The sequence below is a fragment of the Malus domestica genome, chromosome 17 (genome assembly GCF_042453785.1).
Source record: "Malus domestica chromosome 17, GDT2T_hap1".
NCBI lineage: Eukaryota > Viridiplantae > Streptophyta > Magnoliopsida > Rosales > Rosaceae > Malus > Malus domestica.
The window spans coordinates 2,694,378-2,720,016 of record NC_091677.1 but is presented as its reverse complement, the minus strand read 5'-3'; the positions used below and the strand labels follow the sequence as shown (position 1 = coordinate 2,720,016).

At 37.8% G+C, this 25,639-nt stretch overlaps 3 protein-coding genes across 4 annotated transcripts; 2 read left to right on the top strand and 1 right to left on the bottom strand.

Annotated features, from left to right (window-relative positions):
• Nucleotides 1–468: 468 nt before the first annotated feature.
• LOC103404581 (DNA repair protein UVH3) lies at nucleotides 469–9,221 on the bottom strand. 2 transcript variants are annotated; one of them, XM_029097079.2, is made up of 18 exons: nucleotides 9,016–9,221; nucleotides 8,666–8,916; nucleotides 8,191–8,363; nucleotides 8,004–8,109; nucleotides 7,739–7,816; nucleotides 7,539–7,666; nucleotides 7,337–7,463; nucleotides 7,096–7,173; nucleotides 6,914–6,967; nucleotides 6,007–6,191; nucleotides 4,212–5,868; nucleotides 3,910–4,104; nucleotides 3,625–3,710; nucleotides 3,152–3,440; nucleotides 2,910–3,046; nucleotides 2,330–2,414; nucleotides 1,626–2,156; nucleotides 469–1,508 (listed from the first exon to the last, which is right to left on the bottom strand). In XM_029097079.2, the coding sequence occupies exons 1-18, from the start codon at nucleotides 9,101–9,103 to the stop codon at nucleotides 792–794; spliced, it is 4,965 nt and encodes a 1,654-aa protein (XP_028952912.1). In that variant the 5' UTR covers nucleotides 9,104–9,221; the 3' UTR covers nucleotides 469–791. The 2 variants fall into 2 exon arrangements, with proteins under 2 accessions (XP_028952912.1, XP_070673343.1); XM_070817242.1 differs by lacking the exons at nucleotides 8,666–8,916; nucleotides 9,016–9,221 and having other exon boundaries at nucleotides 7,337–7,440.
• Nucleotides 9,222–12,593: 3,372 nt separating this feature from the next.
• LOC103404580 (probable inactive receptor kinase At2g26730) lies at nucleotides 12,594–15,419 on the top strand. Its single transcript, XM_008343508.4, has 2 exons — nucleotides 12,594–14,132; nucleotides 14,675–15,419. The coding sequence occupies exons 1-2, from the start codon at nucleotides 12,866–12,868 to the stop codon at nucleotides 15,253–15,255; spliced, it is 1,848 nt and encodes a 615-aa protein (XP_008341730.1). The 5' UTR covers nucleotides 12,594–12,865; the 3' UTR covers nucleotides 15,256–15,419.
• A 4,549-nt stretch (nucleotides 15,420–19,968) lies between these two features.
• Nucleotides 19,969–22,054, top strand: LOC103404355 (RING-H2 finger protein ATL46-like). Its single transcript, XM_008343254.4, has one exon. The coding sequence runs from the start codon at nucleotides 20,630–20,632 to the stop codon at nucleotides 21,806–21,808; it is 1,179 nt and encodes a 392-aa protein (XP_008341476.3). The 5' UTR covers nucleotides 19,969–20,629; the 3' UTR covers nucleotides 21,809–22,054.
• Nucleotides 22,055–25,639: the final 3,585 nt, after the last annotated feature.

Sequence of the window (25,639 nt, the reverse complement as noted above, 5' to 3'; positions counted from 1 at the left end):
TGCTGATTTATTTCACAGCCGCTTATTCTCACAGCACAGCTGCTTATTCTCACAACAGCTATTTTTCAAAGCACAGTAATACCAAACTAACCCTAAGCCTTCCTCAAATCACACCACTTCAATGTTAAATGTTCAAATGTTTATTTGACACTTCATCACATGATGTGCGATCCATATTGTTTGTCACGTGGCCTTCCACCTCTATACACCGGCTCCTTTTCTCCAAGCTGCACTTCTCATGGGAACCGGATCCCCACCGGATCCCCAAAAACTGAGGCTGCTTAGCAATAATCAAGGACCGTTAAAATTTAATTCAAGGGCTACAAATAAAAAATCCATCTAAAAGTTATAATAATTGTAGTCGTTGAATCAAATTTCAACGATCCTGATTTATTACTCAGCAGCCTCGGTTTTTGGGGATCCGGTTCTCTTCTCATGTACATTTATTATACGTGGATGCTACATGTATTCTCTTTGGCATTTCTTTACTTGCCCTTTCCATTCATTCGTTGCCACATGGCATCTACCCTTGTTCTTTAAAAATACAATATTCTAAACTATTTTAATCTGCATAGAACGAGTCCGAACTCTGGTACGCTGACTAACTGGTCTAGGTCACGTTACCTCTCATGCGTAACTTACTAGTAAAGAAAGAGAAAACACGACCAGAAATTTGTGATATATATTACACATCTGATTTAAAACATATAGACCGGAGTATCAGAAGCTAACAAGACTCAAAGAGAGGCCACAAAGGAGAAGGAGATTATGCATATAGATTTATGCAAGCCTCAGGTCTTCCTCCTTTTTTTCCTCAGGAAAGGCATTGCACTCAGAGCTCCCCCGGATGGCTGCCGAGAATTATCCACGCTATTTTCCGGCAATGACGCATTGACCTTCGTTTGATCATCGGTAATTGTAGCAGTCTCATGATTTATATTCTGTTCGGTATCATAGGCATCTGTCCTCTCACTACTTTGAAATCCGACTAATGGTCTTTTGTTGCCGATGCTGGATTGAGATGAAATATGACCAAGATCAACCATGTTGACAATGCCAGAGAAACTGGGAAGATCAGAATTCTCTGAAGCTGTTGTTTTCGTTTGAACACGAATTCCATCTTGGTCATTACCAGTCTCACTTTCATCTCCGCAAAACCCCCCTCCTGTCTTAAGGTAGTCTTCAGAAACCTCAGCCCCGAAAGAAGGATCACCATGTTGGCTTAAACCTGGTTCACCAGTTTCATCTTCAACCGGGCAGAACCCACCTCCTGTTTCAAGATAATCTTTATGCAGGCCCACATTGGGAGACAAGTTCCCTTCATTCTGCTGTTTCTTTTCGCTGAGAGAAGAAGCACTTTCTTCACATTTTCCTTCATCCCGAGATATAACTTGTTCCCCTGTCTCTGCATTGGAGCATTTTGCATTACTGTGATCTAGTGGCTCACCAAGATCATCAACGTCTAAGTCATCGACTGTGTAATTTACAGGCTTCCGCAGACGCCCAGACTGAAAACATGAACGCCAAAAGAACAAAGCTTGTTAAACTTATAGAAAGAAGAAAAGACATACATTAGATTCTTTAAAATGATACAGATTCTCATACTTAAAAAATGTGAAGCTTACCCTGCGCATTTCTCCCAACCCTTCTATTGTATCGGTATGAAGGTCCATCCCATCATTATCGTCATCACCATTGCCAGAGCTGGTTTCAGATACTTCAAAATTGGGATTTACCTTTTCCTTTCCACTTCCTAATACCCTCCTGCCTCTTCCTCTTTCGTTTCCATTCGCATGCAATTTTCTATTGGTTGATCGTCCAGCTTCAGCAGGCTTTGGTCGCTTAGATGGAGCAGGCTCTTCAGTGGTCCTCCTTTTCCTCGACTGCTTAGCTGTTGATTTTCCCTTAGAATCGCTCTGCTTCTTAAGAACACTTTTATCTGTTCCCTCTGACAGTTTCTCTGATTTGTTATTCCCAGCTTCATCAGTACTTGTGGTTCTCTTCTTTCTGCTTCTTGAAACTTTATGTGCAGCATCATCCACCAACTCTGAAGATTGATTTCCTGCAATTCCTTTTACAGCTTTCTTGATTCTCTTACTACGAATTTTTGCAAATCTTTCATTAAAAGTGTAAAAAGCTTCCAGCCGCAGTTGAGTCTTCACCACACAAATAAAAAAAATGATATCATTTTCTTCTTTCATAAGAAAATTAAAAGTGAGAGCCATAAATCAGAGCTTGCTAAAATGTGATGGACATGCATGCATCCCTATTTGTGCTTGTGTCTGCACAGGTGTATTCCACACACCAGTGAGAGATTTAAGTAACCAACCTCGCGTTTGTTGTACTCGTTCAGAACAGGTATTAGCAATTCATCTGCCTTCTGGCTAGCCCAGCCAAACTTTTCCGAACATAATCTACATGCAAACAGAGCTGATCAGAAAGATAGACATTCTATGTATCTGTCGGTAGAAAGAAACTCTATGAAAGGTTCCAAGCTTAGATGCAGCCGAAAAGCCCCAATTCAAGAGACCAACACATACATTAACTTCATAAAACTGCAGTCTACATTCTGAACATAATCTAATACGCATCCTTGCATACACCGTGAAGAAAATAAGCAAAAGGGAACTATAACATTTTACAAGGAACATATTCAAATCTATCTACAATTTTTCGATACCTACATATCTCCTGTTGACTTTCAATAGTATAGCTTACAGAGTTACCGTTTTTCCAACAATACGTTTAAACAGAACAATAGAATCATATCCTGTCAATAAGCAAGCCCCTAGAACACACTATAGTCCTCCCGATCCTTTGCATTGAAAGTAAAGAATATGCCGTACAAACTATCATATTAAAAAATCAACCTCATGAAGATTGAATTTAAGTATTAGGTGAGAACTCACTTGCGAAGAAAAAAATGATCTGGCTTTCCCCATGTGAAGGGTTCAGTTGATTTGTCCACCTGTGGACAAATATAAGCAGAAGTCACTGCTTCACTTGGGAAAGTGGGGGGAATATGCCAATTTTTGCTCACTTTTCTCTGCACAAGACAAAATAAGAGCATCCAAAGATGAGGATGTTATTCTTTTACAAATTAAACATAAGAAAAAAAAGCCTAAAGCAGAAAATATGGCAATCTAATTACATGCTTATCCATGAAAGTTTGCTTTGTTTCTTCAATAAGATCAGCTGACTGCTGGTGCTCTTGTCCGTGACAACTATTTTGCTCAGAGACTTCTTCCATACCGCTCTTCGTATTGATATCCTTATCTCCAAATTTAGACCCCCTTTTCTTTGCATTAGATCCTATTTCTCCATCAAACGTCCCTAGAATGGTAGGATCTGGTGATTCAATCCAATCCCGGAATTTATGGAGGCCATCCTCCTCAGGAAATGCATTTACAACTTCCATAGCATTGACAATGCCGATCCCACTACAAAAGACAAACCAATAGATTCTAATTCACTACTAACAATTGTAAATAAGTAGGTTCACTTAACAACACGAATCTGTATCGACTAACTAAATATATTTGTAGAAAGCTATATTCACGAGGATGCGGCACCACTACCAACATATTTCATAAGGACTAAAAACTTAAAACTGTAATGGTTTACCTAACTCCTTCAGTATAATCACTTCCAAGAAGAAGTGCCATACGAATTAATTTCTCTCTGCTTAGGCCAAGCTCATTCTCAACATCCTACAGAAGAAAATTGTATGTACATACATAAGCAATGACCATTGCATCCTTAAGTCAAAACTTAAAGAAGAAAAACAAATGAAAGAGGAAAAATTGGGAAATATATGAAGGGCCCCAAGTAACAGATATCAGATTTCTGACTAACTGAGTTTATAAATTGAGAAAACAAAAGAAGTTGTGTGTCTCAGTAGACCCTGACCTTCATGAAATATGTCTCAACATACTTCCGATCGTCGAATATATTTTTGTAAACACTTCGTGCCCCAAACAAGAACACATCAGAATCATCAGTTACCACACCATCAACAAGGTTGGCAAGTTCCATATACGCACACTGGGCTTCTGCTTCCATTGGTGCAATAATGTATGGTATACCAAAAATTTGCAGTAGCTCCTAAAACCCGAGATATATTAAAATTCTAAGCAATTCATTGTTTCCAAGAAAAGAAGTAATTTTCCAATGGAAAAGCCAAACATGTAATGACAAAAATGAAGACGCACCTGACATTCGGTGAACATTTCACTGCTGACAGATTCTACGTTACGTTCAAGCCTTCTTCGCTCATCACCCAGATCCATACATTCTTGGTCTAGAATTAGCATTTCCTCCTCCAAATCAGCCTCTGTGGCTTCCATACGTGCATTCTCATCACCCTTGAGAGAAGATATGTCCCAACTGTGCTCACTTTCCTGAAAACAAATGTCATGGCTCTTTTCCTTGCCCCATTTTTTGTCAGCATCACTGTCATTTGTTATCTTTTTTGTCAATGACTCAGAGTTAGCCATCTCAACTAAATGACAAGATGACTCAGCTTCAACTTCAGTCTTCTGATCATCAACCCAACCAGTAGCATCACCTGACAAGGCATCCGAAGAATAAGCATTATTTTTTTCAATGTTCTCGGGAAAGGTGGATAAACCACCATCACCATGGAAAGTACCCAATACTTGTTCAGTAATCACATGGACCTCCTTTGTCGCTGACGGAGTAATAGATGCTGTGCATTGCACTCCTCCACAGAAATTTTCCTTTTCACTTACATTCTGCATTGCTTGTGCTGGAGGAGAACCCAAGTTCGTCTTTTTGACTCCATCACCAATGTCACAGGATGATTCATTTTGTTGAGTACCAATCTTCCCCAACAAAACTGGTTCAACTATCTTAATTTCTCTATCAATACATTCAGCACCTTTATGAGCCTCTCCTCCAAAACATTGCAACTTTTCATCAGCAGGTGATCCATAATTACCCTTGTCACTCCCCATATCCTCAAGACTTCTCCGTATTGCCTCCTGCAAACTAGCCTCTTCTTCGAAATAACCTTTAGAATTTGTTTTTCCATGCTCACCAGGAACAGATGAGGTATTTTCAGCACTACCACAAACTCCTTCCTCCCATTCCACTTCACTGTCATCATTAATATCGCCTGGCACCTTACTTTTAACTTCAGAGTCATTAGGAAAACTGCTACCTTTTGCTTCAACAATCCCTTCCTCCCAGTCACAGTCTGAGTCAGACCCAGAAAAATGCTTTTTTAATATATCATTAGCATCAATAGTTACAGGATTTCCTGCTACTAACGAAGCAAAAAAATCATGATCACCATCAAATGACTTGCTCTCGCCATTGTCTTCAATAGATATTTCTATAGGAGTTTCAAGTTTTAACATAGACTGATTATTTCTGTCATTTGAGTTATTATCACCAAGTGAGGAGTCAACCTTGTTCTGACCAGGATGCTTTCTCACCCCTCCAGTATCAACAGAATCACCATTATCACCTCTTGGTATTTCTGTGACTGTTCTATATCTACGTGAACTTTTCAAAATGTCAATGCTATTTTCGTTGAGCATATCCCTAGTGTCAGTCGTCTTGTTTGCAATTGTTTTCTCCCGTTCAATCTCCTTCATCAAATCCAAGTTCCTCTGTAAATCACGGGTCATACGCATCCCCATAGCTCTCACTCTACTGACTCGAAGATGGCCCCTCTCATCCAAATATGTCTCAATGTTGTCATCAAAAACACTTGTGGATTCATCTGGAGCTGATCCAGTCACATTACTGGTAGACGAAGCACTGTTCCTGAATTTTGAAGGACACTCTTTGGGTGCTTGTTGCTTTTCTCCATTTCTATCAGCTCTTGCAGATGCAAGTACTCTGGCACATTTAAGCATCAAACCTCACTAAGTGATTCCAGAATAATAAATCTGTCAAATGATAACACACGCAACAAAATTTGCAACTGCACTATATAATATATTTTTGTCATAAGAGCGCAAAATTGTGACTACTCACTGTTTATCACCAGTAAATGATGAAGAAAAGATAAATTCTCTGTGGGCTTCAGAGGCTATTCGTGAACTCTGCACACCACTAACCCCTCTCCCAGAGGCAGCTTTCTGTACTTGATCTATCTCGCGACGAAAAGCAACAGTTTTAAGATAGGATTGTATTTGCAGCTCAGAGAACTTTTCAGGGTCCTAAATGTGCACAAGAAGAACCAATTAAAAGACATCCATAAAAGTCAAAAAGTAGAACACTTTAAGTAAAACAACTTATCCTCAATTGGAGCTCTAATTAAACGTATGTATTATAAGACCCTATTAATATAAATAGACCAAAGCCATATACAGAAATGATTGATGCAAAACTTCATAAATTCACAACACACGTCTTCACAACTTACAAATTTGCTTTATTCTTTTCATATCAGTCTTGCTTCTCAGCAAATGAACCCTGTTAACTTATTTATGACAAACAATAAAATTCTTACAAGAGCATTTTAGCTGATGTTTATCCTTCTTTACATCTTAAATCCTAAAAGCATGAGCAACCATAGAAGTTCGTCTTTATTTACGCTGTTATTAAAGTCATTTCAAATTGACTGTAAAGGTCACACATGTGTCAATTTTCTTTCAGTACATTCTAGGAAGCATGATAGATCACTGTCCCACTATACCAGTAGAGCACTGTCCCACTTTACCATCAGAACACTCTATTCTCAATATTTCCAAGAAGTCATGCTACCAATTTCCAGTACCGATTCAGCAGGATTCATCACCCATCAATACACTTCATATATTTTTGCTAATAGAAGACATTGAGTAGTGCATCTAATAAGTCACACCATGTTTGCAATCTAGGACATAATTCACAATAACATGGGTCATAATCAGATATGAAGGCTTTCACAGGAACCAACCTTTTTGACTTTCTGATACTTCTGTCTGTTTTCCGCCATCAACCTCTCTCTAATCTAGGAAGGGGGGGGGGGGGGGTTTGGAATCAATGACTGACATCAGAATTTGTGAAGAATTAAGAATTATTGAAAGCTAATACCCATGACCTAACAAGGAGGCGAAACCTGCATAAATGAAATCTTACTTGAACAAGAAGATTGAGTTGCATTGATGGGGGCAATGCAGCTAATACAGCTGGATCAACTTCACCATGCAGTGCAGGCTGCAAGATAGTATTTAAAATTATCTACGACCGAACCTTAATTAGACAGAGTAAGAAGTCCCATGATTAACGAATACAACTTAATTAAACAGTAAAGAAGGGTATACGCACACAAGTGTTACCGGCAAAGGATACTAACTCTGATATCTATCTGTTAACTTACCAATATCATCTCTTCATCGGCATCGTCATCTTCATAGATATCGTCCCCCACAAGAATAGAAGCAGTTGATGTTGACGCATTATTAGTTACACCAGCATCCTTCTCTGCCGCAATAGACGCAGCAATCCTAAATTAACATCAAAGAATCAATAAACTCATGTAATTGCATGATTAAGTACTCCTGAATGTTATATACAATTACATTTCATCTATCATCTCTTGATTGCAACTCCTTGAGACTGTGTCGAAGTTTTCTGAATTGATACCCAACATCTCAGTTTCATCTGACAAAATCTTCTTACCCTTAGCATCATTTTCCTCCTTATTTTTCTGGTCACAAAGCCGTTCATCAGTTCTCAACTACATTTTCTGAAACCACAAACAACATATATGTATACTTACCTGCAAAAGAAGTCTATGTTGCATTGATGAAGGCAAACTAGCTAATACAGCTGGATCAACTTCACCATCCATCTCTGGCTGCAATACAAATTACAAGCAGCAACCACATTACATTTCCAAATACCCAAAAATGTTGTAGACCTAAAAACAAACAAACAAAGACAACCAGAACATCCAAACTCTGTAATTTGCACTACACTGGTGGCTGCTCTAGGTTGTTCTCAAATGATATACAATAATTGTCATCAAGTCTGGAAGAACTTACTAGTATCATCTCTTCATCATCTTCTTCACCATCCTCAGCAGCAGTAGATTGTGATGCATTCTTTATAAAACCCCCTTCTTCCTCGGCCTGGATGGATGCTGCCAACCTAATTCAACGAACAAAAGAATCAAAATCAGTAATCAGACCAGATTTATACACTACCCCCACAACTGTGTTCTCAGCTTACATTTCATCCAGCTTTTCCTGGTTGCTACTCAGCAAACCCAAGTCGTCTTCTTCAAAACTATTATCCGCCATCCTACCGGTCTGATTTGTTAGACCTTCTTTACCCTCGGCATCATTCTTCTGCCTCTGGTTCTTGATATCCGCAGCCAAGTCTTTCAGCCTCATCACCTTAAGCTATTAACAAGAACAAAACATAGATAAATCAACTGGAAGAAAAACACACCATTGATTTCACGCATCACATAACAAGAATATATGGTATTTATTTTAAAAAGCACAATAATTTTTGTAAAGAAATTCAAATTCACATGATTCAAATCCTAAGTCACACAAAAAGGCAGGAAATTTCACTCCACAACTCCGACCGCCAATGTTGCACACAACCCTAATTCCAACCCAAATTTTCAACACCACATTCTACATTCCTACAAAGAAATTAAAAAAAGAAAAGAAAAGCAATTGCATATACTACATACATGATTAAGAAGCAATTTCTCGGCGGTCTTGCGAAGCTTGGACTGGGCGTTCTCCCGTTGTCTTCTCCGAGCGATCACAGTCCGGCGCTTGAGGGCCGGGGTTCCGCCGTCAAACACAAACACCGGCTTGGTCCGCAGGTACAGCAGCTTGCAAATTCGGCGGAAGAAGCCGAGCAAATGCGCGTTGCGGACCATCTCTCCCTTCTCGTCCCGCATTGCCTTCATGAACTGTATCATCCATATGCTCGCATCTGTCCAGTGAAACAAATTAGTAACTTGATTTTATCAAATCGAATTAGTAATTCGATTTTCTGAAAACAAATTAGGGCTTAGAGGACGCGTGGGTGTACCGATTGCGAGTCTTCTTCCGGCTAGAGTTTCGACAGAGACGCGGCGGCCGACGGGGGCCAGTAGTTCCCAGAGACCGTGGACTCCCATTGTCTGGATTGCTTGCTGAGAACGCTTCTGCAATCAGGTTTCAGTTTTGTCATGGCCGCAGTCGGCGGGAGAAAACGAAGGAAACGACGTCGTAAGCAAGCAGTACACATGTTTTTTATTTTTTATTTTCTTTCTTTAAAAAGAGGAACAATCCGTGGCAACCAACATTTATCCACCCCTTCCGGAGATCAAGAATACTCACATAGTCTTTTCAGTCTCATCCTGATCACAATCAAGTAGACTTACTGGCTTGGAGTCTCGAACTCAAAACCTACTTATTTTTTTGTACTTGGAGCTCGAACCCAGGACCTCCTTTTTTTTTTTTTTTTGTATTTTAAGAGCCAAAATTTGCACCCTAATGTGGTTGTACACATGTTGAAATAAAACAAATTTTGTGCTGAATTGTAAAATAGTTGGGGGAAATGTGAGAATACAAAGAATATGTAAAGCAGTCTTATAACCAAGGGTGTTTTGGACTTTCCGGCTTTTTAGCATCAAGGGCTGCGTTATTTTTCAGTTCCAAACCTCACAGGCTCTCACACAACCTCATTTGAGTCCCAAGTCACAAAGAACTCGAGACCACCATCGCCGGTGGCCACCTCCGCCGCCACCACCACCATCTTCCTTCTCGTGATCCTAAACCACCAGCAACACAGCCCCAGTCTTTGGCCTTGACACATTCCCGCCTCGACCTTCAAGCCAGCAGGGCATGTTTGGTGCGTGCTCCATCTAATTCCTTCAAGTTGGACTAAGTTATAAAGTCCCATTTTGTACATCAACTTACGTTGAATATAGTGAGTTATCTAATTTAGTTTAATCGATAGACCCAATTATTCTTTTAAGAAAATTGTTTAGAGTGCTAAATCATCATGTACTCCTCTTTCCTTTATTTTTCATTTTAAATGAACAGCTTCCTCTTTTGTCATGAAATATGAATTTGATACTAAATTCTGCATACTATTTAGGGCTTGTTTGGTTGGGACGCACCCTTATTGTTAGCTCTAAGAGCTTTGCCAAAAACACTTTTAAGTTTCTTTTACTAAAAGTTGTCAAAAACGCGTGTAGTTGTTAGAAAACACTTTAAACTCTTTTAGAAGCAATTACAAACATGCTCGATTTGGTATAATTTTTTGTTAGTGTTTATTTTGGATCGTCATAGGCATTTTATGAAGGAATTATATGGAATATACCTATATGGCGCTACGCTAGAGGCTGACGAGAGGTAAGTTGTAAAAACCACATCTGTCAGTTACCTTTTTATATGTCAATATGTGTTTTTAGGAGTCTGGACAACTGACCTTCCAGCAGTATGCATGTTTGCAAAGCGACAAAGAAAAGGGTACGTTCCTGACCTTTTCCTTATATCGTCCTGATATTTCTAGGCAAATGTTCGAATTCTTATGTTCTGTTACGAAATCTGTCAATGTTCTTCACCTAGGTCAGTTGTTTTAAGTCGATTGGGAAAGCGTTTTTTATTTGCAAATTTTGGATTTTGGTTTTGTATGCCTGGATGTCATCAATCCATCAATCTTGGAGAGTACAATATTTGGTAGCTATATAAACTTTCACGTACAAAATGTTTTATTGTATTTGAATTTGATACAAAAATTTCTGCAGATATTGCATTGTCCTAGAAACATGCTGTAAAACTGTTCACGGGGCTCTTGAAGCTTAGTGATGTGGTTATGAATTTGTGTCTAAGTTAATTATGTGCCAGCAACTTGGATCATATCTAGTTGCTGCGACTGTTCCAAGAGGATCAACAATATCTAAGCGCAGCCTAAGGAAAGCCATTCTAATTAACGCCTTAATCAACGCTTGTACGTGCAATACCGAAAAATCGAGGTGGGAAAGATAACCTTCGAACTGAGGCTAACAACGTGTTTATAGATAGATGAAAGCTCTTAAGTTATCGACAGCAGTATGAACAGATATTGCAAGGTTAGGTCTGCTACTACTTCTTGCTGCCTGGACGTAGTTTTAACTCTTTCAAATCACATTATCTTGTTTTGGTGTTGTAGTTCATTAGAGGTATTGGCTTGAGGAAACTTTTTTGGTCCCATGCATTTTTCTTTTATGGAGTGATGATATTCTAATCTAAACTATATGGAGTTCGGACTTGGGTGCATAAAGAGGCACACTGTCTTAGCCAACTCAGTCTTATATACTATTACAATCAATTATATATTAAATTTGTTTCATGTAAAACTAAACGTATGGGATGAATGATACCTTAAACTTTATTTGATGCAGGATTTGATGGACAGGCTGCTTCAAGTGGTGATGATAACACATGCATCTCCCCATAATATGCTGTTTATGTATGCTGGTAAATTGGATCATAGAAAAAAAGTACCATAGTAAGTTAGTATAAAATGATTCTGACATACAGTTTCCTCTTTATTATTAAGAATCTGTAAAAACTCGAAATTTGGAGTTACCAAGAAAATTGTGTGCTTTACCTGGGTGTAAATACACGTCATACCATATGTATTTATTGTCTTTCACCTCTCTTCATGTCACGTGATGAGAGACTGTGACATTCGAGTAAATACATCCTGTAACAGGCAGAAATGAGATAGATTGTGTAAAAGTTTGGCATCATCATTAAATTGCTTATTTTAAATTTGAGCCGAATGAGATGCCGTAAGCAGAATGATTCGAATCTATTTCAGAAATATCGACTTCAAGCCTGAGCTCATCTTAATTTGTCTTATGCTTTGAGTTTTGTGAACTTTAATACTCCCTCAAGCCAAAGTTGCAGTCGCTACTATGAGTAATTTAATTAAGAAAAATATGCAGGAAAGCTAAAGGAGAATTTATTAATGTTTTAAAATTAAGAAAAAGTCTTAAATCATTGTTGTGTTAAACAAGTGCAGTACTGTATGATAATGACCTAATTTTGCGTTGTTTTTGTACAGTTGTATTGCATGGCAGCTCCTGTTGGATAGGCCAATCTTGATGAATACATCTCAGCCATTGAATCATAATATCTTCAAGGATTGCAAGTTGACTTTTTGACAAGATCAACCTCACCAATGGCTTTAGACGGGGAGAGGAACTTCCCTCTGTGCGACTATAGTTCATATTAATCAAGCATCAACTTATCTTTTCAACATCTTAGGTGGCAAAACTAGATTGACTTGAAATACTGTTAATTACAATTGTATTTTCGTTATAGGTAAGTTTTTCTTGTTCCAAGGGCAACTGTTATTATACCAACATTAACATGGTTGATAAGGAAATCTTTCTAAAAGTGATTTTCGAACTTGTTTTTTGTTTTCTATTATCTTTTAGATTGAATAAATCAAAGGAAATCAAGTGAGATAGACAAAGAGAAGGAGTGCAAAAGGAGTAAGCGGGAGTGAAAATGACTGCACTTTTTTTTCTCTAAAGTTTGGTTCTTTTAAATATTTCTCATTCACATTAACAGTTATATATCTGGGTATTACACTAATTAAGCATTAAATAAATAATAAGAGGAAAAATATGACTTTGTCACAGCCAAAATCATTGTTCCGAAAGGGCTGACAGAACATTTCCACCCGTCATTAGGCTGCCGGCGCCATATATTTTTCAAATAACTAAACCTTAGCTAGCCAATGTCTTTATCTCCTTACTCTCTAGCATCAAGGTAAACAATTAAGAATCCAAGCTCTCATTCTATAGAGTCGGCAACCCACATCAACTTTGAGAGTTTCTTCCTCTCTATCCCATATATTGCAAACCCTACTTACACCAACGCTAGATCTTCGAAAAAAAATGAACAAAATCTTCGTCTTGGTAATCTTCTTTTCGTTCTCCCTCGTCCTCCACAAAACGCATTCTGTGGACGTTGAGGTCAAGAACTCACTCATCATCTTCCTCGCCAAGCTTTCTAATGGTGTCCAACCTGGCCTCTCGTGGGGTTGGATCCCTTCCTCTGATCCCTGCAAGGAGCACTGGCAGAATGTTGCCTGTGATTCTCTCAACACTACTGTCACAAAACTCTTTCTCAACGGCCAAAACCTTGTTGGCACGCTTGATTCTGCTTTGCTTTGCAACACGAAACCTCTCGCTGCCTCTCTTACCACCCTTGCCCTTGATGACAACAACATTGCTGGACAAATTTCAGATGAGATTGGACACTGCAATCAACTCACTCAATTCACTGTCAGCTACAACCGCCTTTCGGGTACCCTCCCTGAGTCCCTTGCTGCACTGGAAAACCTCAAAACGCTCGATGTTTCCAACAATCAGCTTACAGGGCTGATTCCGAATTTTGACTTCTCCAAATTCGACAAGTTCAATGTCTCCAACAACAAGTTACAAGGACCAATCCCTAACACGAACGGCTTTGTCCAATCAAACAGCTTCTTGGGAAACTCCGAATTGTGTGGAGATCCGTTGGCAAACAAGTGTCCATCGTCATCTGTGACAGCGGATGAGAAGTCGAATAATTCGAAGGGTGTCTCAAAAAACCAAGTGATTATATACATAGGATATGCTATTTTGGCATCGGTTTTTGTTGCGCTAGTAATTTTCAAAATATGTACAAAGAACAAAAAGGAAGATAAAATGGTTGATGCCGTGAACAAAGTTTCGGCAGTCGATGAAAGCATGAGCAAAATTAGTGCAGCATCAAGTGAGTTCAAAGGAGGATTGAGCAAGTCGAATTATTCTGTCACATTTTCAGCTGATGATGAGAGCCATAGCACTAATATGGTTTCGTCTTCACTTGTCGTCCTCAAGAGCCCCGTGGTGAACGGACTGAAGTTTGAGGACTTGCTCAAGGCCCCCGCCGAGTTGCTTGGGAGAGGCAAGTATGGCAGCCTCTACAAGGTCATCTTTGAGGACGGAATGGTACTAGTGGTGAAAAGGATAAAAGATTGGGCGATTTCAGGTAGCGATTTTAAGCAGAGGATGGAGAGGTTGTACCAGGCCAAGCACCAGAGTGTGCTGCCGGCTCTTGCCTTTTACTTTTCGAAACAAGAGAAGCTTCTAGTGTATGAGTATCAACAGAATGGAAGCCTCTTCAGACTCATCCATGGTAAAACCTTTTGCATATTTTCATAAAATATAGTTTTTTTATGACATTATTTGGGAAACACTATTTTTTATTTGCACATTACCTTTAAATTGAATAAATTAAAAGAGAGCGAAAAAAATAATGCAAAAATCAGATTCTATATTCTTTCGTTTTACTAAATTCATGATTAGCATACTAGGGTCACCAAAAAATTTCCTAAATGTTTAGTTAGCAAGTACAAGAACAACAAAGTTTTATCTCATTAAGTGAGGTCAGCTATATAAATCCTAAAACGTCATAGTGCTCGATTTTGTGTCAAGTCTTCCATTAGTTCCAAGTATTATATGTCGTTTCCTAAAATCTCTTTCAGAGTCTTCCTAGGTAGTCCACAAACCCGAATAAAAGAGGAGGGACAGGGCATGAGGTAGTCCACAACTGGCACTCTATTTTCACATCAAATCTCTATGATGATCCTTAGTTAGCAATGATGTGGTCTTAAGCTGGGTTTTCTGATTTCTTTATGTAGAATGATTCTAACATATAGCAACAACTGTATGGTTCAGGAAGCCATAGGGGCCAAGCATTTGACTGGAACAGCAGGCTCTCCGTTGCTGCTCGCATAGCAGAAGCATTAGCTTTCATGCATGAGGAGCTTCGCACGGAAGGGATTGCGCACGGCAACTTAAAATCCTCCAACATCTTACTCAACAAGAAAATGGAGCCCTGCATAAGCGAATACGGCCTCATGGAAATCCACGATCAAGAAAACCAAACGCCGCGCAAGGCTTCTAAGGCCGGCAGTACCTCAAGCGCCTTCAAGGGGGACGTTTATGGGTTTGGTGTGATCCTTCTTGAGCTGCTCACAGGCAAACTTGTGCAGCACAACGGCGTGGATCTGACGGTTTGGGTTCACTCGGTGGTTCGAGAGGAATGGACAGCAGAAGTGTTTGACAGAACCCTAATGTCGGAATGCGCGAGCGAGGAGAGGATGGTGAACTTGCTGCAGGTGGCTATAAAGTGTGTGAACCGTTCTGCGGAGGCTAGGCCGAGCATGAATCAAGTTGCCCTAATGATCAACACCATTGTAGAGGAAGAAGAAAGATCCACTGTCTTTGATCCACAATCATCTATGAGCCTAATTTGATTAGGAAAATGGTTTTTCCAATTAAATTAGTACTTTAAGCCCATATTTATCTATATTTCCATGTAGTAATTAAGTCAATATATAGCATACTATTTTTGAACAAATGTTTGTATTTTGAACCAATAAGACTATAATATGTAGCCACTATCTCATGTCTTGATTAAGATCTGAGTTTTGTTGTGATATTTTTTTTTTTTTTACTCTTTTAATCGTGCAGCTAAATTGCTAGCTAGACTTAATCCTTAGTCCCACGTACTATTTATCAATGGACTTCGTCTTAGAACACCTTGTTAAGTGTTAGATCTTTTTGGGATGCTATGTCTTGAAATCTTTAGAAAAAATATATATACATGGATCATAATGACTTTAGATTTAAAGAAAACTTGTTTATGATTAAGCAAGATCAAGTAATAATTAATCATGCAATCTAAAAGATTGAGATTGAAGAACGCAGGCAGGAGCTTAACAAAGTTGGCTAAAGTGGTGTCCTTCTCCATCTGTACTCAAGTTTGAATTTTTATTCCCGTAATTTATATTAGATTAGAAAGCTAAGCAGTTTGAGGCACAAGAGTAGTGTGCTCTAACTTTTGCTTGTTATAGGTAGAGGAAGCAAACCTTCTTTCAATTGTTAGAAACTGCTTTAGAAACTGGCTTGTTTGAGAGGCATACATTATACCTATACTAAAACGCGGTTAAAAAACATTATTAATTAATAGTGTTTTGACGAAATTGCCCTACCTATCTCGGCATTTTCTTGGTTTTGCACAATGAATTTATGATGTCAGCCTTGGTTTACACCTGTTGGTCATCGTGCAAAGAGACTCACTTCTATTCCTTGGCTTGTCAAGCATCTATTGGCCTCCTCACTCACTCACTCCGATTACGAGAATTAAATCACGCTCCACTGCAGCTTGAGACTAAGACTCCTTACAACTCGTTATTCCTCAAAAGAGAGGTTCCTCCTCTATCCCTTCAACCTTAGTTGGCTAAGGTATTTCTAAAATTGCATAATATGAAAACATGGAATTTTATGAGAACCACCAATTGCCATTTGAAGTCGTGATGTGCACAGTGACAGACAGAATCATGAATTGCAGCACAAATTTGGTAATCCTGTACGAACCAAAAACGATGCTAGTCAAGCAAAAAATGATGAAGTTTAATAATGCCAAAATGGAGTATCCTTTATGTATTCTGAAAGGACCCAACAACCACTGATTGTCTACTCAACATCGGATGTCAAAGGCTTGAGTTCACACATAATGTGTCCATGGTGGTGATTTTCACACTTGTTATCTCATTCTGTATTCTTTTTATTGTTTTTTTTATTAGTTTTTCTTTGATTTATTTAATTTCAAGGCTGAAAAAAATGAGTGCAAAAAGAAAGAAAGGAGTGAGAAAATCATCTCCCATGCGTCAAAAGATCCAAGCTTAATGCCTATAATTAATTTGTAGATATTCATTCTTGAAGACTATGATACTCGTTACTTATGTTGACACCAAATTAATACGTTTGTAATTGACATATTATAGATATGTTAGTTAATATCATATCGATCGTCCTTGATTTTTCTTTTTCTATTCTAGCAATATTCACTTTAAACTAATCTAAAATGTATATAGGAGAAAATTTAAACTTGAGCACATTGTGAGAAGGACATTTGTTCAACCACTGTGATTATGTACACGTTTGGATTGATGTTCTGTTCTTTAATATATAATGGACTATTAACTATAGGTCCGAAATGCAAAGCTTATTGTTCTATTATGATATAACAACTGGCAACAGGAAGATGTTAACTCTATGTAAGCAACAATTTTAAATCATTACTCTTCAAATTGTTTACCACCTGCCTTGGCAGTCAGTAGAATCAACATTTAATAAAACCTATGAAGAAGTTGGGGTCCATCATAAAATCAATTGGTAATATAGGAAGTAGTTCAACTACTTATAAGTACATACCGATGCAAGTCCTTCCTTTCCTCGATGTGGGGTTGATGCTCTCAACACACACCCTCATGTGTGGTGAATCCACATGCAGAGAACTTTCAAGCCTAACATGCGAACAACACAAATTGGGTGACGTGGAGCATCTGTGGACAGTAGGGGGAACAACCTGGTCAGATTTCGCGAAGCAGTTGGGGTTTTATTGTAAAACAATTGGCAATATGGAGACCTAGTTTGGGAGTGAGGTGCTTAAAACAAAAGCACCTATGAAAAGCTGTTAGGGTTTTAGGTGTTTGGTAAACTGAAAAAAAAAGGCTTATTTTGGAAGCTGCTGTGAGAATAAGCTGAAATCAAAGGAAAAAGCTGAAGCTGCTATTTGCAGCTTTGGAAAACTGGCTTTTTTTCAAAGCACACGGGGCTACAGTGCTCATTTAATGAAAAGACCCACTATCAGACTGTTTTTTTTTTTCCAAAAGCACTTTTACAAAAAAGTTTACCAAACGCTCTGCTGATTTATTTCACAGCCGCTTATTCTCACAGCACAGCCGCTTATGCTCACAGCAGCTTTTTTTCAAAGCACAGCAATACCAAACCAGCCTGGAGAGTAACCCAACTACTTATAAGCACATGCAAGGTCCTTGCTTTTCCCAATGTGGGATTGATGCTCTCAACACAATAAAGAACGTTGAGGTTCCACTATAAAATTAATTGGCTTTATGGTGAAGCCCAACTTTTTTTATGATATAAGAGCAGGTTGTCCCATGTGTGAAACACAATGGCCACACTTGTTCCACGTCACTCGATTTGTATTGTCCACACGCTAAGCTTGAAAATTCACTACTTGTGAGGGGGCGTGTTGAAAGAATCAATCCCATATTGGAGAAAGAAATGACCTTACATGTACTTATGAGTAATTGAGATTACTTCTCATATTGTCAATTAGTATTATGGTGAATCCAACTTTGTTCAACCTAAACATCACCAAATAGTTTGCGTGGCAAATTAAACATCATCAAATGGCAATCATATATGTTTAACTAACAGGTGGAGAGATTGATTAGGGAGAGAAAAAGAAACATCTGGCCAGATCCTAGCCTTGTTGTGACTTGTGAAGATGGATTATGTACCTAACTGCAGCAAGACTTCCTAATTATTTTGTCATCTTTCTTATCACTTTCCAAGTAAATTGTGATTGCAATCCAAAACCCTCACCTAATTGCCTTTAAACTCAAGATAAAGTATTCCCAATTTCATACTTTAAAGGCACACTCAATTAACCATCAAACACGTAATATCTGTAACCTAAAATGTTAAAAAATTGTAACAGATTAGCTGAATTAATTCATATATAAGAGAAACTTGAGTAGTTATTCAACTAATCTCTACTAATTAATAAAACCCTCTTTGTCAACCAAAAGAGGGTGAAAAGACAAATTAGTCTTCTATCACACAAAAAAATGATGGGCAATAATGTAATTTCATAGGTTCAAATTTTACTGTTTTTTATTGAAACCTCACATACATGTGATGTTAAAATATTTCCAATATTAAAAAATAAAAAAAAATCAAAAACCAAAAACCTTCCACTCCCCCCACGTTCTCTATCTCTCCCTCTCTCTTTCTCATTTTCTAAAAAAATGTGTTCATACACACAAATTGTATAGGCAAATGCTAGTAATATATAAAAGTAAATTATTTATTGCTCTATGTTAACATTCCACTTGTTTTATGAATTGCGTAAATGAGTAATCGGTTGTGTGAAAAAATTATGCTAAATAATTTGCATCATAGTGATGAAAAGTTGCACTCATAACTTACACTTCGCTTTTTTTATTTTTTTATTTTATTTTTATTTTTTATCAACATGGAGAGAAGAATCACACTTCCAAACTCTTCTTTCCAATACTCCCTCATTTCGGGTGTCAACTCCCAACCAACGGATGTATAAGGGCCGATTAGACTAAAAGTTGAAAAAAAAAAATCACTAGACTAGGAGTTGGCTGATAATTACATTACATTTTACTTAGAAACTTGTTGTAAATATGAGTCTTTAAACAAAATAATTGGAATGTAACTATGAAACTATAGAGAAATATTTTTTTCTTTCTAAAACGGTATAAAAAACGAAAAACGAGAAGCTAAGAGCGTAGCTACATTAATCAGAGAAAATATACTTCTAGCTATACTCGAGTTTGAATCTTCCTTTATACAATTTAGAGTAATTTAAAACAGAATATCATTTGTATAAAATTAAAAAAAAATAGTTACGAGTCATCATATAATAATAATACTTACATGTCCATAACATATCAATAACAAAATGCACCTTTAAAAAAATGAACAAAATTATCTTGACTAACTAACCTATTTGATTCGAATTGTTAATCCATCACCAGAAATGGCTCATAACCCATAGTTCACATTTTCAAACAAATAAGAAGGTTCAAACTCGAGTAGGGTGTCACGTCTCCAATACTCCCAAAATATTTATTTTACCAAAATATTTGATTTTACAAAACTGACACTTTGATGTGCCCTATACGAGAAGTCATCCACCTGGTTGGCTGGTTCCTTATCCTACAACCTAATCCACCGGAACACAGACGATCCCTTTCTTAATCAAAGCCCGGGCCCACCTCGAAGCTCTGTTTCCGGGGTTAAGCACGTTGTCGCTTACAGTTGACCATACGACCCCCACGCGCTCCCTTAAGCGCGTGCGAGCCAGACGTTAGTTTTCTTTTTGGCACTTTAGGAGCTCTCGCCACTGTCACCCTTCTGCCCCTCTCTCTCTCTCTCTCTCTCTCTCTCTCTCTGTGCTTCCATCAATCAGGAACTCCAGAGAGAGAAAGAGAAACCCAACTTCACTTTCCTCTTCTTTTGTCGGTACAATTTGCGGGCGGAATCAAAAGCCCCGGAGTCTGTAGGGTTTCTTCTTCCCTGCTGCAACTTGGAGGGCGGCAAAGAGCATCGTTTTGTTGCAGACCTTTTGAAAATTACATGAAAAATGGTGGATTCCCTCAGAAGAATCAAGTTAGGTATGCTCCATTTTTTTATTCTGAAATATTATTGTCAGATTCTGTCAAGTTATCAGTCGATTTGGTGTGAAAATTGAAAGCATATAAACCCACAATAGAAGTTAGATAAAAATACATGGTTTGTATCTGCAAAAAAAATGAGTTGTGGGGTATGGAAATCTGGTGATGAACGAAGAAAAAGTGATTGAATTCAGCTTTAATTCCATGAAATATGAATTGGGTTTGTGTTTGATTGGTCTCTGAGTAGAGAGAAGAGCATGGTTTTTGGTTGTAAGATATGTATGAACATGCAAGGGGCTCGTAGCTCGGTTGGTTAACAGCATTCGCCCTTGCACCCGAGCTCGGAGTTTGATTTCCCCCTCCCCTAATATTGCTTGTATCAGAAAGCGATATGATATCTCAAATGGCAGAGGGGAAAGATCTTAGATGGTTTTCAGGGCACACCCATTTGAAGATGTCTCGGGTTGAGCATCAAATCCAGATTAAAGATGGTTATTTGAGCTACCCTCCTACTTTTTCTCTTCACTCTTCACCCCCATATGCTGGAACTTTTCGTAGTGAATCGAACTCGAATCCATCGCCACCATCATCATCCGGCACAAAAATAAGTCCTGCCGTTCTTTTTATAATAGTGATTCTGGCTGTGCTGTTTTTCATCTCCGGTTTGCTTCACCTGCTCGTTCGATTTCTTACCAAGCACCCGTCTTCCTCGGCGGATTCTCAGTCTAATAGGTACCCAGAAATGTCTACTGCTGATGCTCTTCAGAGACAGCTGCAGCAACTCTTCCACCTTCATGATTCTGGTCTAGATCAAGCTTTTATCGACGCTCTTCCTGTTTTCCAGTATCGGGACATTGTGGGTTTGAACGAGCCGTTTGATTGTTCCGTTTGCCTTTGTGAGTTCACTGAGAAGGACAAGCTCCGATTGCTCCCTACGTGTAGCCATGCTTTCCATATCAACTGTATAGATACTTGGCTGCTGTCAAATTCAACATGTCCTCTATGTAGGAGTACCCTCTTTAATCCCGAGTATTCAGTTGAAAACCCAATGTTTGATTTTGATGACTATAGAGAAGAAGAAGGGTATCCTGGTAATGGAGAAAACAGGTTCGCTTCAAGGCAAAAAACCGTGGACATTGAGGAAATTGTCGTCGATAATGGGATTTTGCCTGTGAGACTGGGAAAATTTAGAAAGGTAGATGCTGAGGTAGGGGAGACAGGAGGAGGGGAGAGTAGTAGCAGTAGATTGGATGCAAGAAGATGTTTTTCAATGGGTTCGTATCAGTATGTGCTTAATGATTCCGACCTTCGGGTTCCCTTATCAAATGATCAGCAAGGCCGCAATGTAAAGACAACAAGAGGGATAGAAAACAATGGTAATCTTTCAATTGATAGTGACATGGAGGGAAAGAAGATCAGCAGTGTGACTAAGGGTGAAAGCTATTCTGTTTCCAAGATCTGGCTCTGGTCGAAGAAGGGAAAGTTTTCAAGCTCGATAGATACACAGATGGGTATGCCTTCCTCTCTTAATACAGACTTGCCATGGATGAAAAGAACGCAACCAGAATGAGAGGTATATTCTTTATTGTTTACGTGGTTGCTTATTAATCCAATGATCAAAGTGTGTTATACGTAGTTTTGCCTTTCCAAATTTTTTTGTAATGCTAATTCTGTACTTGTGATGATTGATTGTGTACCGTGTCGTGTACTTTCTTAAAACTGGATATAATGTCTTGTGAAGAAGGGGTTTTCTAATGTTAGGGAATGACAATACTGGCAGCTGAGATATGGGCTATGCCATTCTTCTTGTTGGAAACTTGTGTTAATCTTGTCAGATGGATTGCCCTTTCGCGCAGTTTGTTTAGCGTAATTTCAAATTAGCGGAAGTTATCTAGGCCGGAAAATCCAAATGTTGTTGTAGTTCGTTGGTTATGGGATCCATGGAATTAGGTCTAAAATAGATGCAATTAGAACTTCATGGTGCTTTCTATCTTCTCCTCTATATGGTTTTCTCCAAGATCCTTATTTGGCAAAGATAATTCGAGACAAGCAATCCAATCAATCCTATTGAAGGCTTTGACCTTTGCCTTTAAGGGTCTCAATTGACAATTTTCTTCTTGTACATTTATATTTGTATGTTCATGAGCCAATCTATGGCAAGGGGTCAAGTCAAGTGCATTTTCTTTGTTATTGCCTTTTGATTGGTCGGGTAACGATTTCCGCACTCTCAGTTTTTTCTCGTGTAGTTCTTCATTTTTCTAATTTTCGGACTTAATGAGGGAAAGTAAGGGAAAGTAAGGGACATATAAGTTGAAGAGTGCAGAAAGAGAAAACGAGGGCGTGAAAATCGCTAACTATTTTTTAACACAATCTATAGGAAATAAGTAGTGACCTAATTTGGGGTGGGCAGTTGGACAGGGTGGGGATCCATGAAAGCTGTGTGACATAATTTTTTGCTTCTTGTGAAACGGGACCCTTTTATTCAAAAATTGGCTGTAGCGGGGTCACCTTTTTGCCCTTCCCATGTGGCCAAGTTGAAATCAAAGTTCCCCTCATAATTTCAAATATTTGTGCTAAAAAATCAAGCAAAAAAGTTGAGGTTTCCACATTGTATTTGTATTAACTCAAATAAGATAATATCAATATAATAAAATAAGGGTTGGATTCGTGACATCATTCTAACATTTTTGTAGGGATCACTCCGTTTAATGAGTTGAACTGTTGATTTTTTAGAATATCATTCATATATCATATTTGCAAAAACTTAGATAAATTCAAATTAATTAAAACATTCATTTGTAAAAAAGAAAATGAATACAGTTCTACAAAGAAACCTTAAGCCTTAATCTAGGGTCATATGATTTTAGATTTGGGTGATTTAGGATATACATGATCTTTACGGGAAGATCTAAAAGATAAATGATTCGAATCGTTAAAATATATTACAGAGTGAACCTTGTATAAATATGTGTCAAAAATTGTATAAAAAAAATAGTATTACGAATTTGCCCCGTTAAACAAAATAAATACTATTTAATATTTTTAGCTTTAACCCGTGATTTTGTTTTGGGAGTAGAGTTGTCAACTGAACTGGCTCCTAAAAATATTGCCAAAAAAAAAAAAACGAAAAAATAAAGAGGTTGCACCAAGAAACAGATTTGAATGGTACTATTTTATGTGTTTATTTTAGGATTCGATTGGAATATGCAGATTTTTTTTTGTGGGTCAAAAGGATTGGAATATGTGTACATATATATTCACGGTGAATGATCGTGTTTTTGGTAATAGAAAAATGCATCACACGGTCACCAATGCACCAACCAATAAGTGTGAAGATGTCTTTTTACGTATTTGTGGGGTCCACATATTCCAGTTGATGAAAATTTTCAGTTTGTCCAGAGATGTCAAATCACATGATATTATATAACTGCAAAAAAAAAATTATTTTTCAAGCGTTCTTGTATTTATATAATAATGTGTGGTATAACATTATATATTTTAAACACATTGAAATATCTCTCGTTGATAAGTACATTAGGGATGTCCATGCAACTAAAATAACAGAATAAGATAGATTAGGGATTTGTCCCTTGTACATAGGCTATGTAGCTAAGGTTGTGTGTTGAAACTCGAGATACATCTGTCACTTGCCCCCTTGTACAATTGTATAGTAAAGTTAATTAGGGCTCATTTGACACTGTTTTAGAAGAGCTAAAAGCATTTAGTAGATAATTAAAAAGTGTTTTTAAAATAATTAAAAGAGTAAATTGTAGTACTGGTTCTTCAACTTTAATTAAATTGGAGTAATGGTTTTTCAATCAAAATTTCATTACCATTTGTCCCTCAACTTATCAAAATGTGTAGCTATGATCATTTTCGTCAACTTCGTCAGAATTTTGTCAAAATGAGTTATGTTGGAATGACCATTGCTACAATAAGGGTCCCTCAATTCATCAAAATGTGTAGCTATGGTCATTTTCGTCAACTTCGTTAGAATTTGTCAAAATAAGTTACGTTGGAATGACTATTGCTATAATTGGATTAAATTTGAGGGACCATTACTCCAATTGGGCTAAAGTTGAGGGACAATTTCTCCAGTTGGATTAAAGTTGAGGGACCAATGGTAATTGATTTTTAGTTGAGGGACCATAACTGCATGTTTTGATGAGTTGAGGGATTAATAGTAATGAATTTTTAGTTGAGGAACCATTACTCCAATTAAGTTAAAGTTAAGGGACCATTGCTACAATTTATTCTAATTAAGAACCCCTTTCTAAATGGTCAAATTTGCAATCTTGATAACCAATAGCCTTTCGGTGCCCTATTGAGTACATGTTTGTAAAAATGTCAAGCTAAGGGGATTTGTCAATATCTCAGTCATCTGATTGAGAAATATCATGTGGATAACCAAAAGTTTATGAAATTGTTTGGCAAAAAATTTGAAGTTACTTTTACTTTTGGATTATAAAAGCACTTTTAGAAAGAAAAAAAACATCAAGAAAATGATTTCGGCGCAATGGATATGTATGTTAGTTTCTCACATTTGAATTTCCTCTTGAATAAAAAAAGATGAATAGAAGAAAAAGAGTAGCTTGCGTAAATCATGTTATGAACATTATGAGAAGAATTCATTCTTTCCAAACGGGTCCTAAATCGCATGATACGTAGGTCTACGAGGCCCAACCCAGTAGATAGAGGGAATGGGATCTGGATGGTAAAAGCTTGTGGACTGTTGGTCTGTGGCAACTAAAATAAGGGGACATGGATGCAAAAATTCGCTATAACTGGTTCCAGAAACTTGGATATCACCGAGAACATATTCTCGTCATCCTATAACACTCATCACGTGACTTTGAATGAAGGATCATAAGAGATAAAGATGCAATAGTTTGGCTATCATAGACCGCAAACATATCTTCATCTAATATATATAATATTGATCACAAGACTTCAAATGAATATTTACAAAAGATAATAATCGACGAAAGATTAAAAAAAAAGTGGTAATGTGGAGATAAGGATGACTTGCGAACAATGACGGATCTAGGAAATATTATTGAGGGAGTTGATAAGAATAGCTCGCGCAAAATAGCATGCAAATTTCCATTTCATCGAGTCCTGATATGCCTGAGATCATTTGCCAAGTCATATTGCACGCCTGTCAACATATGCCAACAACTTCTGAGCGAGCATGTCAGCTGATGTCAATAGCTTTTAGGCGAGCATGCCGACAGATGCTAACATATGTTGAGTGAGCTTATTGAAATATGCACATAACAACGCATACAAAGGTATGACATTAGCAACTACCCTGCCCAGTGTCTATAAAGGCAATTCATTGAGCAGTTGGATGACAACTTGAGCATCTCATGCTTTCAAAGGGCAGCTCCCAATTTTTCCG

Excerpts from the sequence above, each read along its gene's own strand:
- LOC103404581 (XM_029097079.2), bottom strand. The coding sequence starts at position 9,103 with ATGGGAGTCCACGGTCTCTGGGAACTACTGGCCCCCGTCGGCCGCCGC. Across the intron at positions 3,711-3,909 it reads TTGAGACATATTTCATGAAG|GATGTTGAGAATGAGCTTGG; the intron begins GTCAGGGTCTAC and ends TTTCTTCTGTAG. Across the intron at positions 3,047-3,151 it reads AAACTTTCATGGATAAGCAT|AGAAAAGTGAGCAAAAATTG; the intron begins GTAATTAGATTG and ends TGTCTTGTGCAG.
- LOC103404580 (XM_008343508.4), top strand. The coding sequence starts at position 12,866 with ATGAACAAAATCTTCGTCTTGGTAATCTTCTTTTCGTTCTCCCTCGTC. Across the intron at positions 14,133-14,674 it reads CCTCTTCAGACTCATCCATG|GAAGCCATAGGGGCCAAGCA; the intron begins GTAAAACCTTTT and ends TGTATGGTTCAG.
- LOC103404355 (XM_008343254.4), top strand. The coding sequence starts at position 20,630 with ATGATATCTCAAATGGCAGAGGGGAAAGATCTTAGATGGTTTTCAGGG.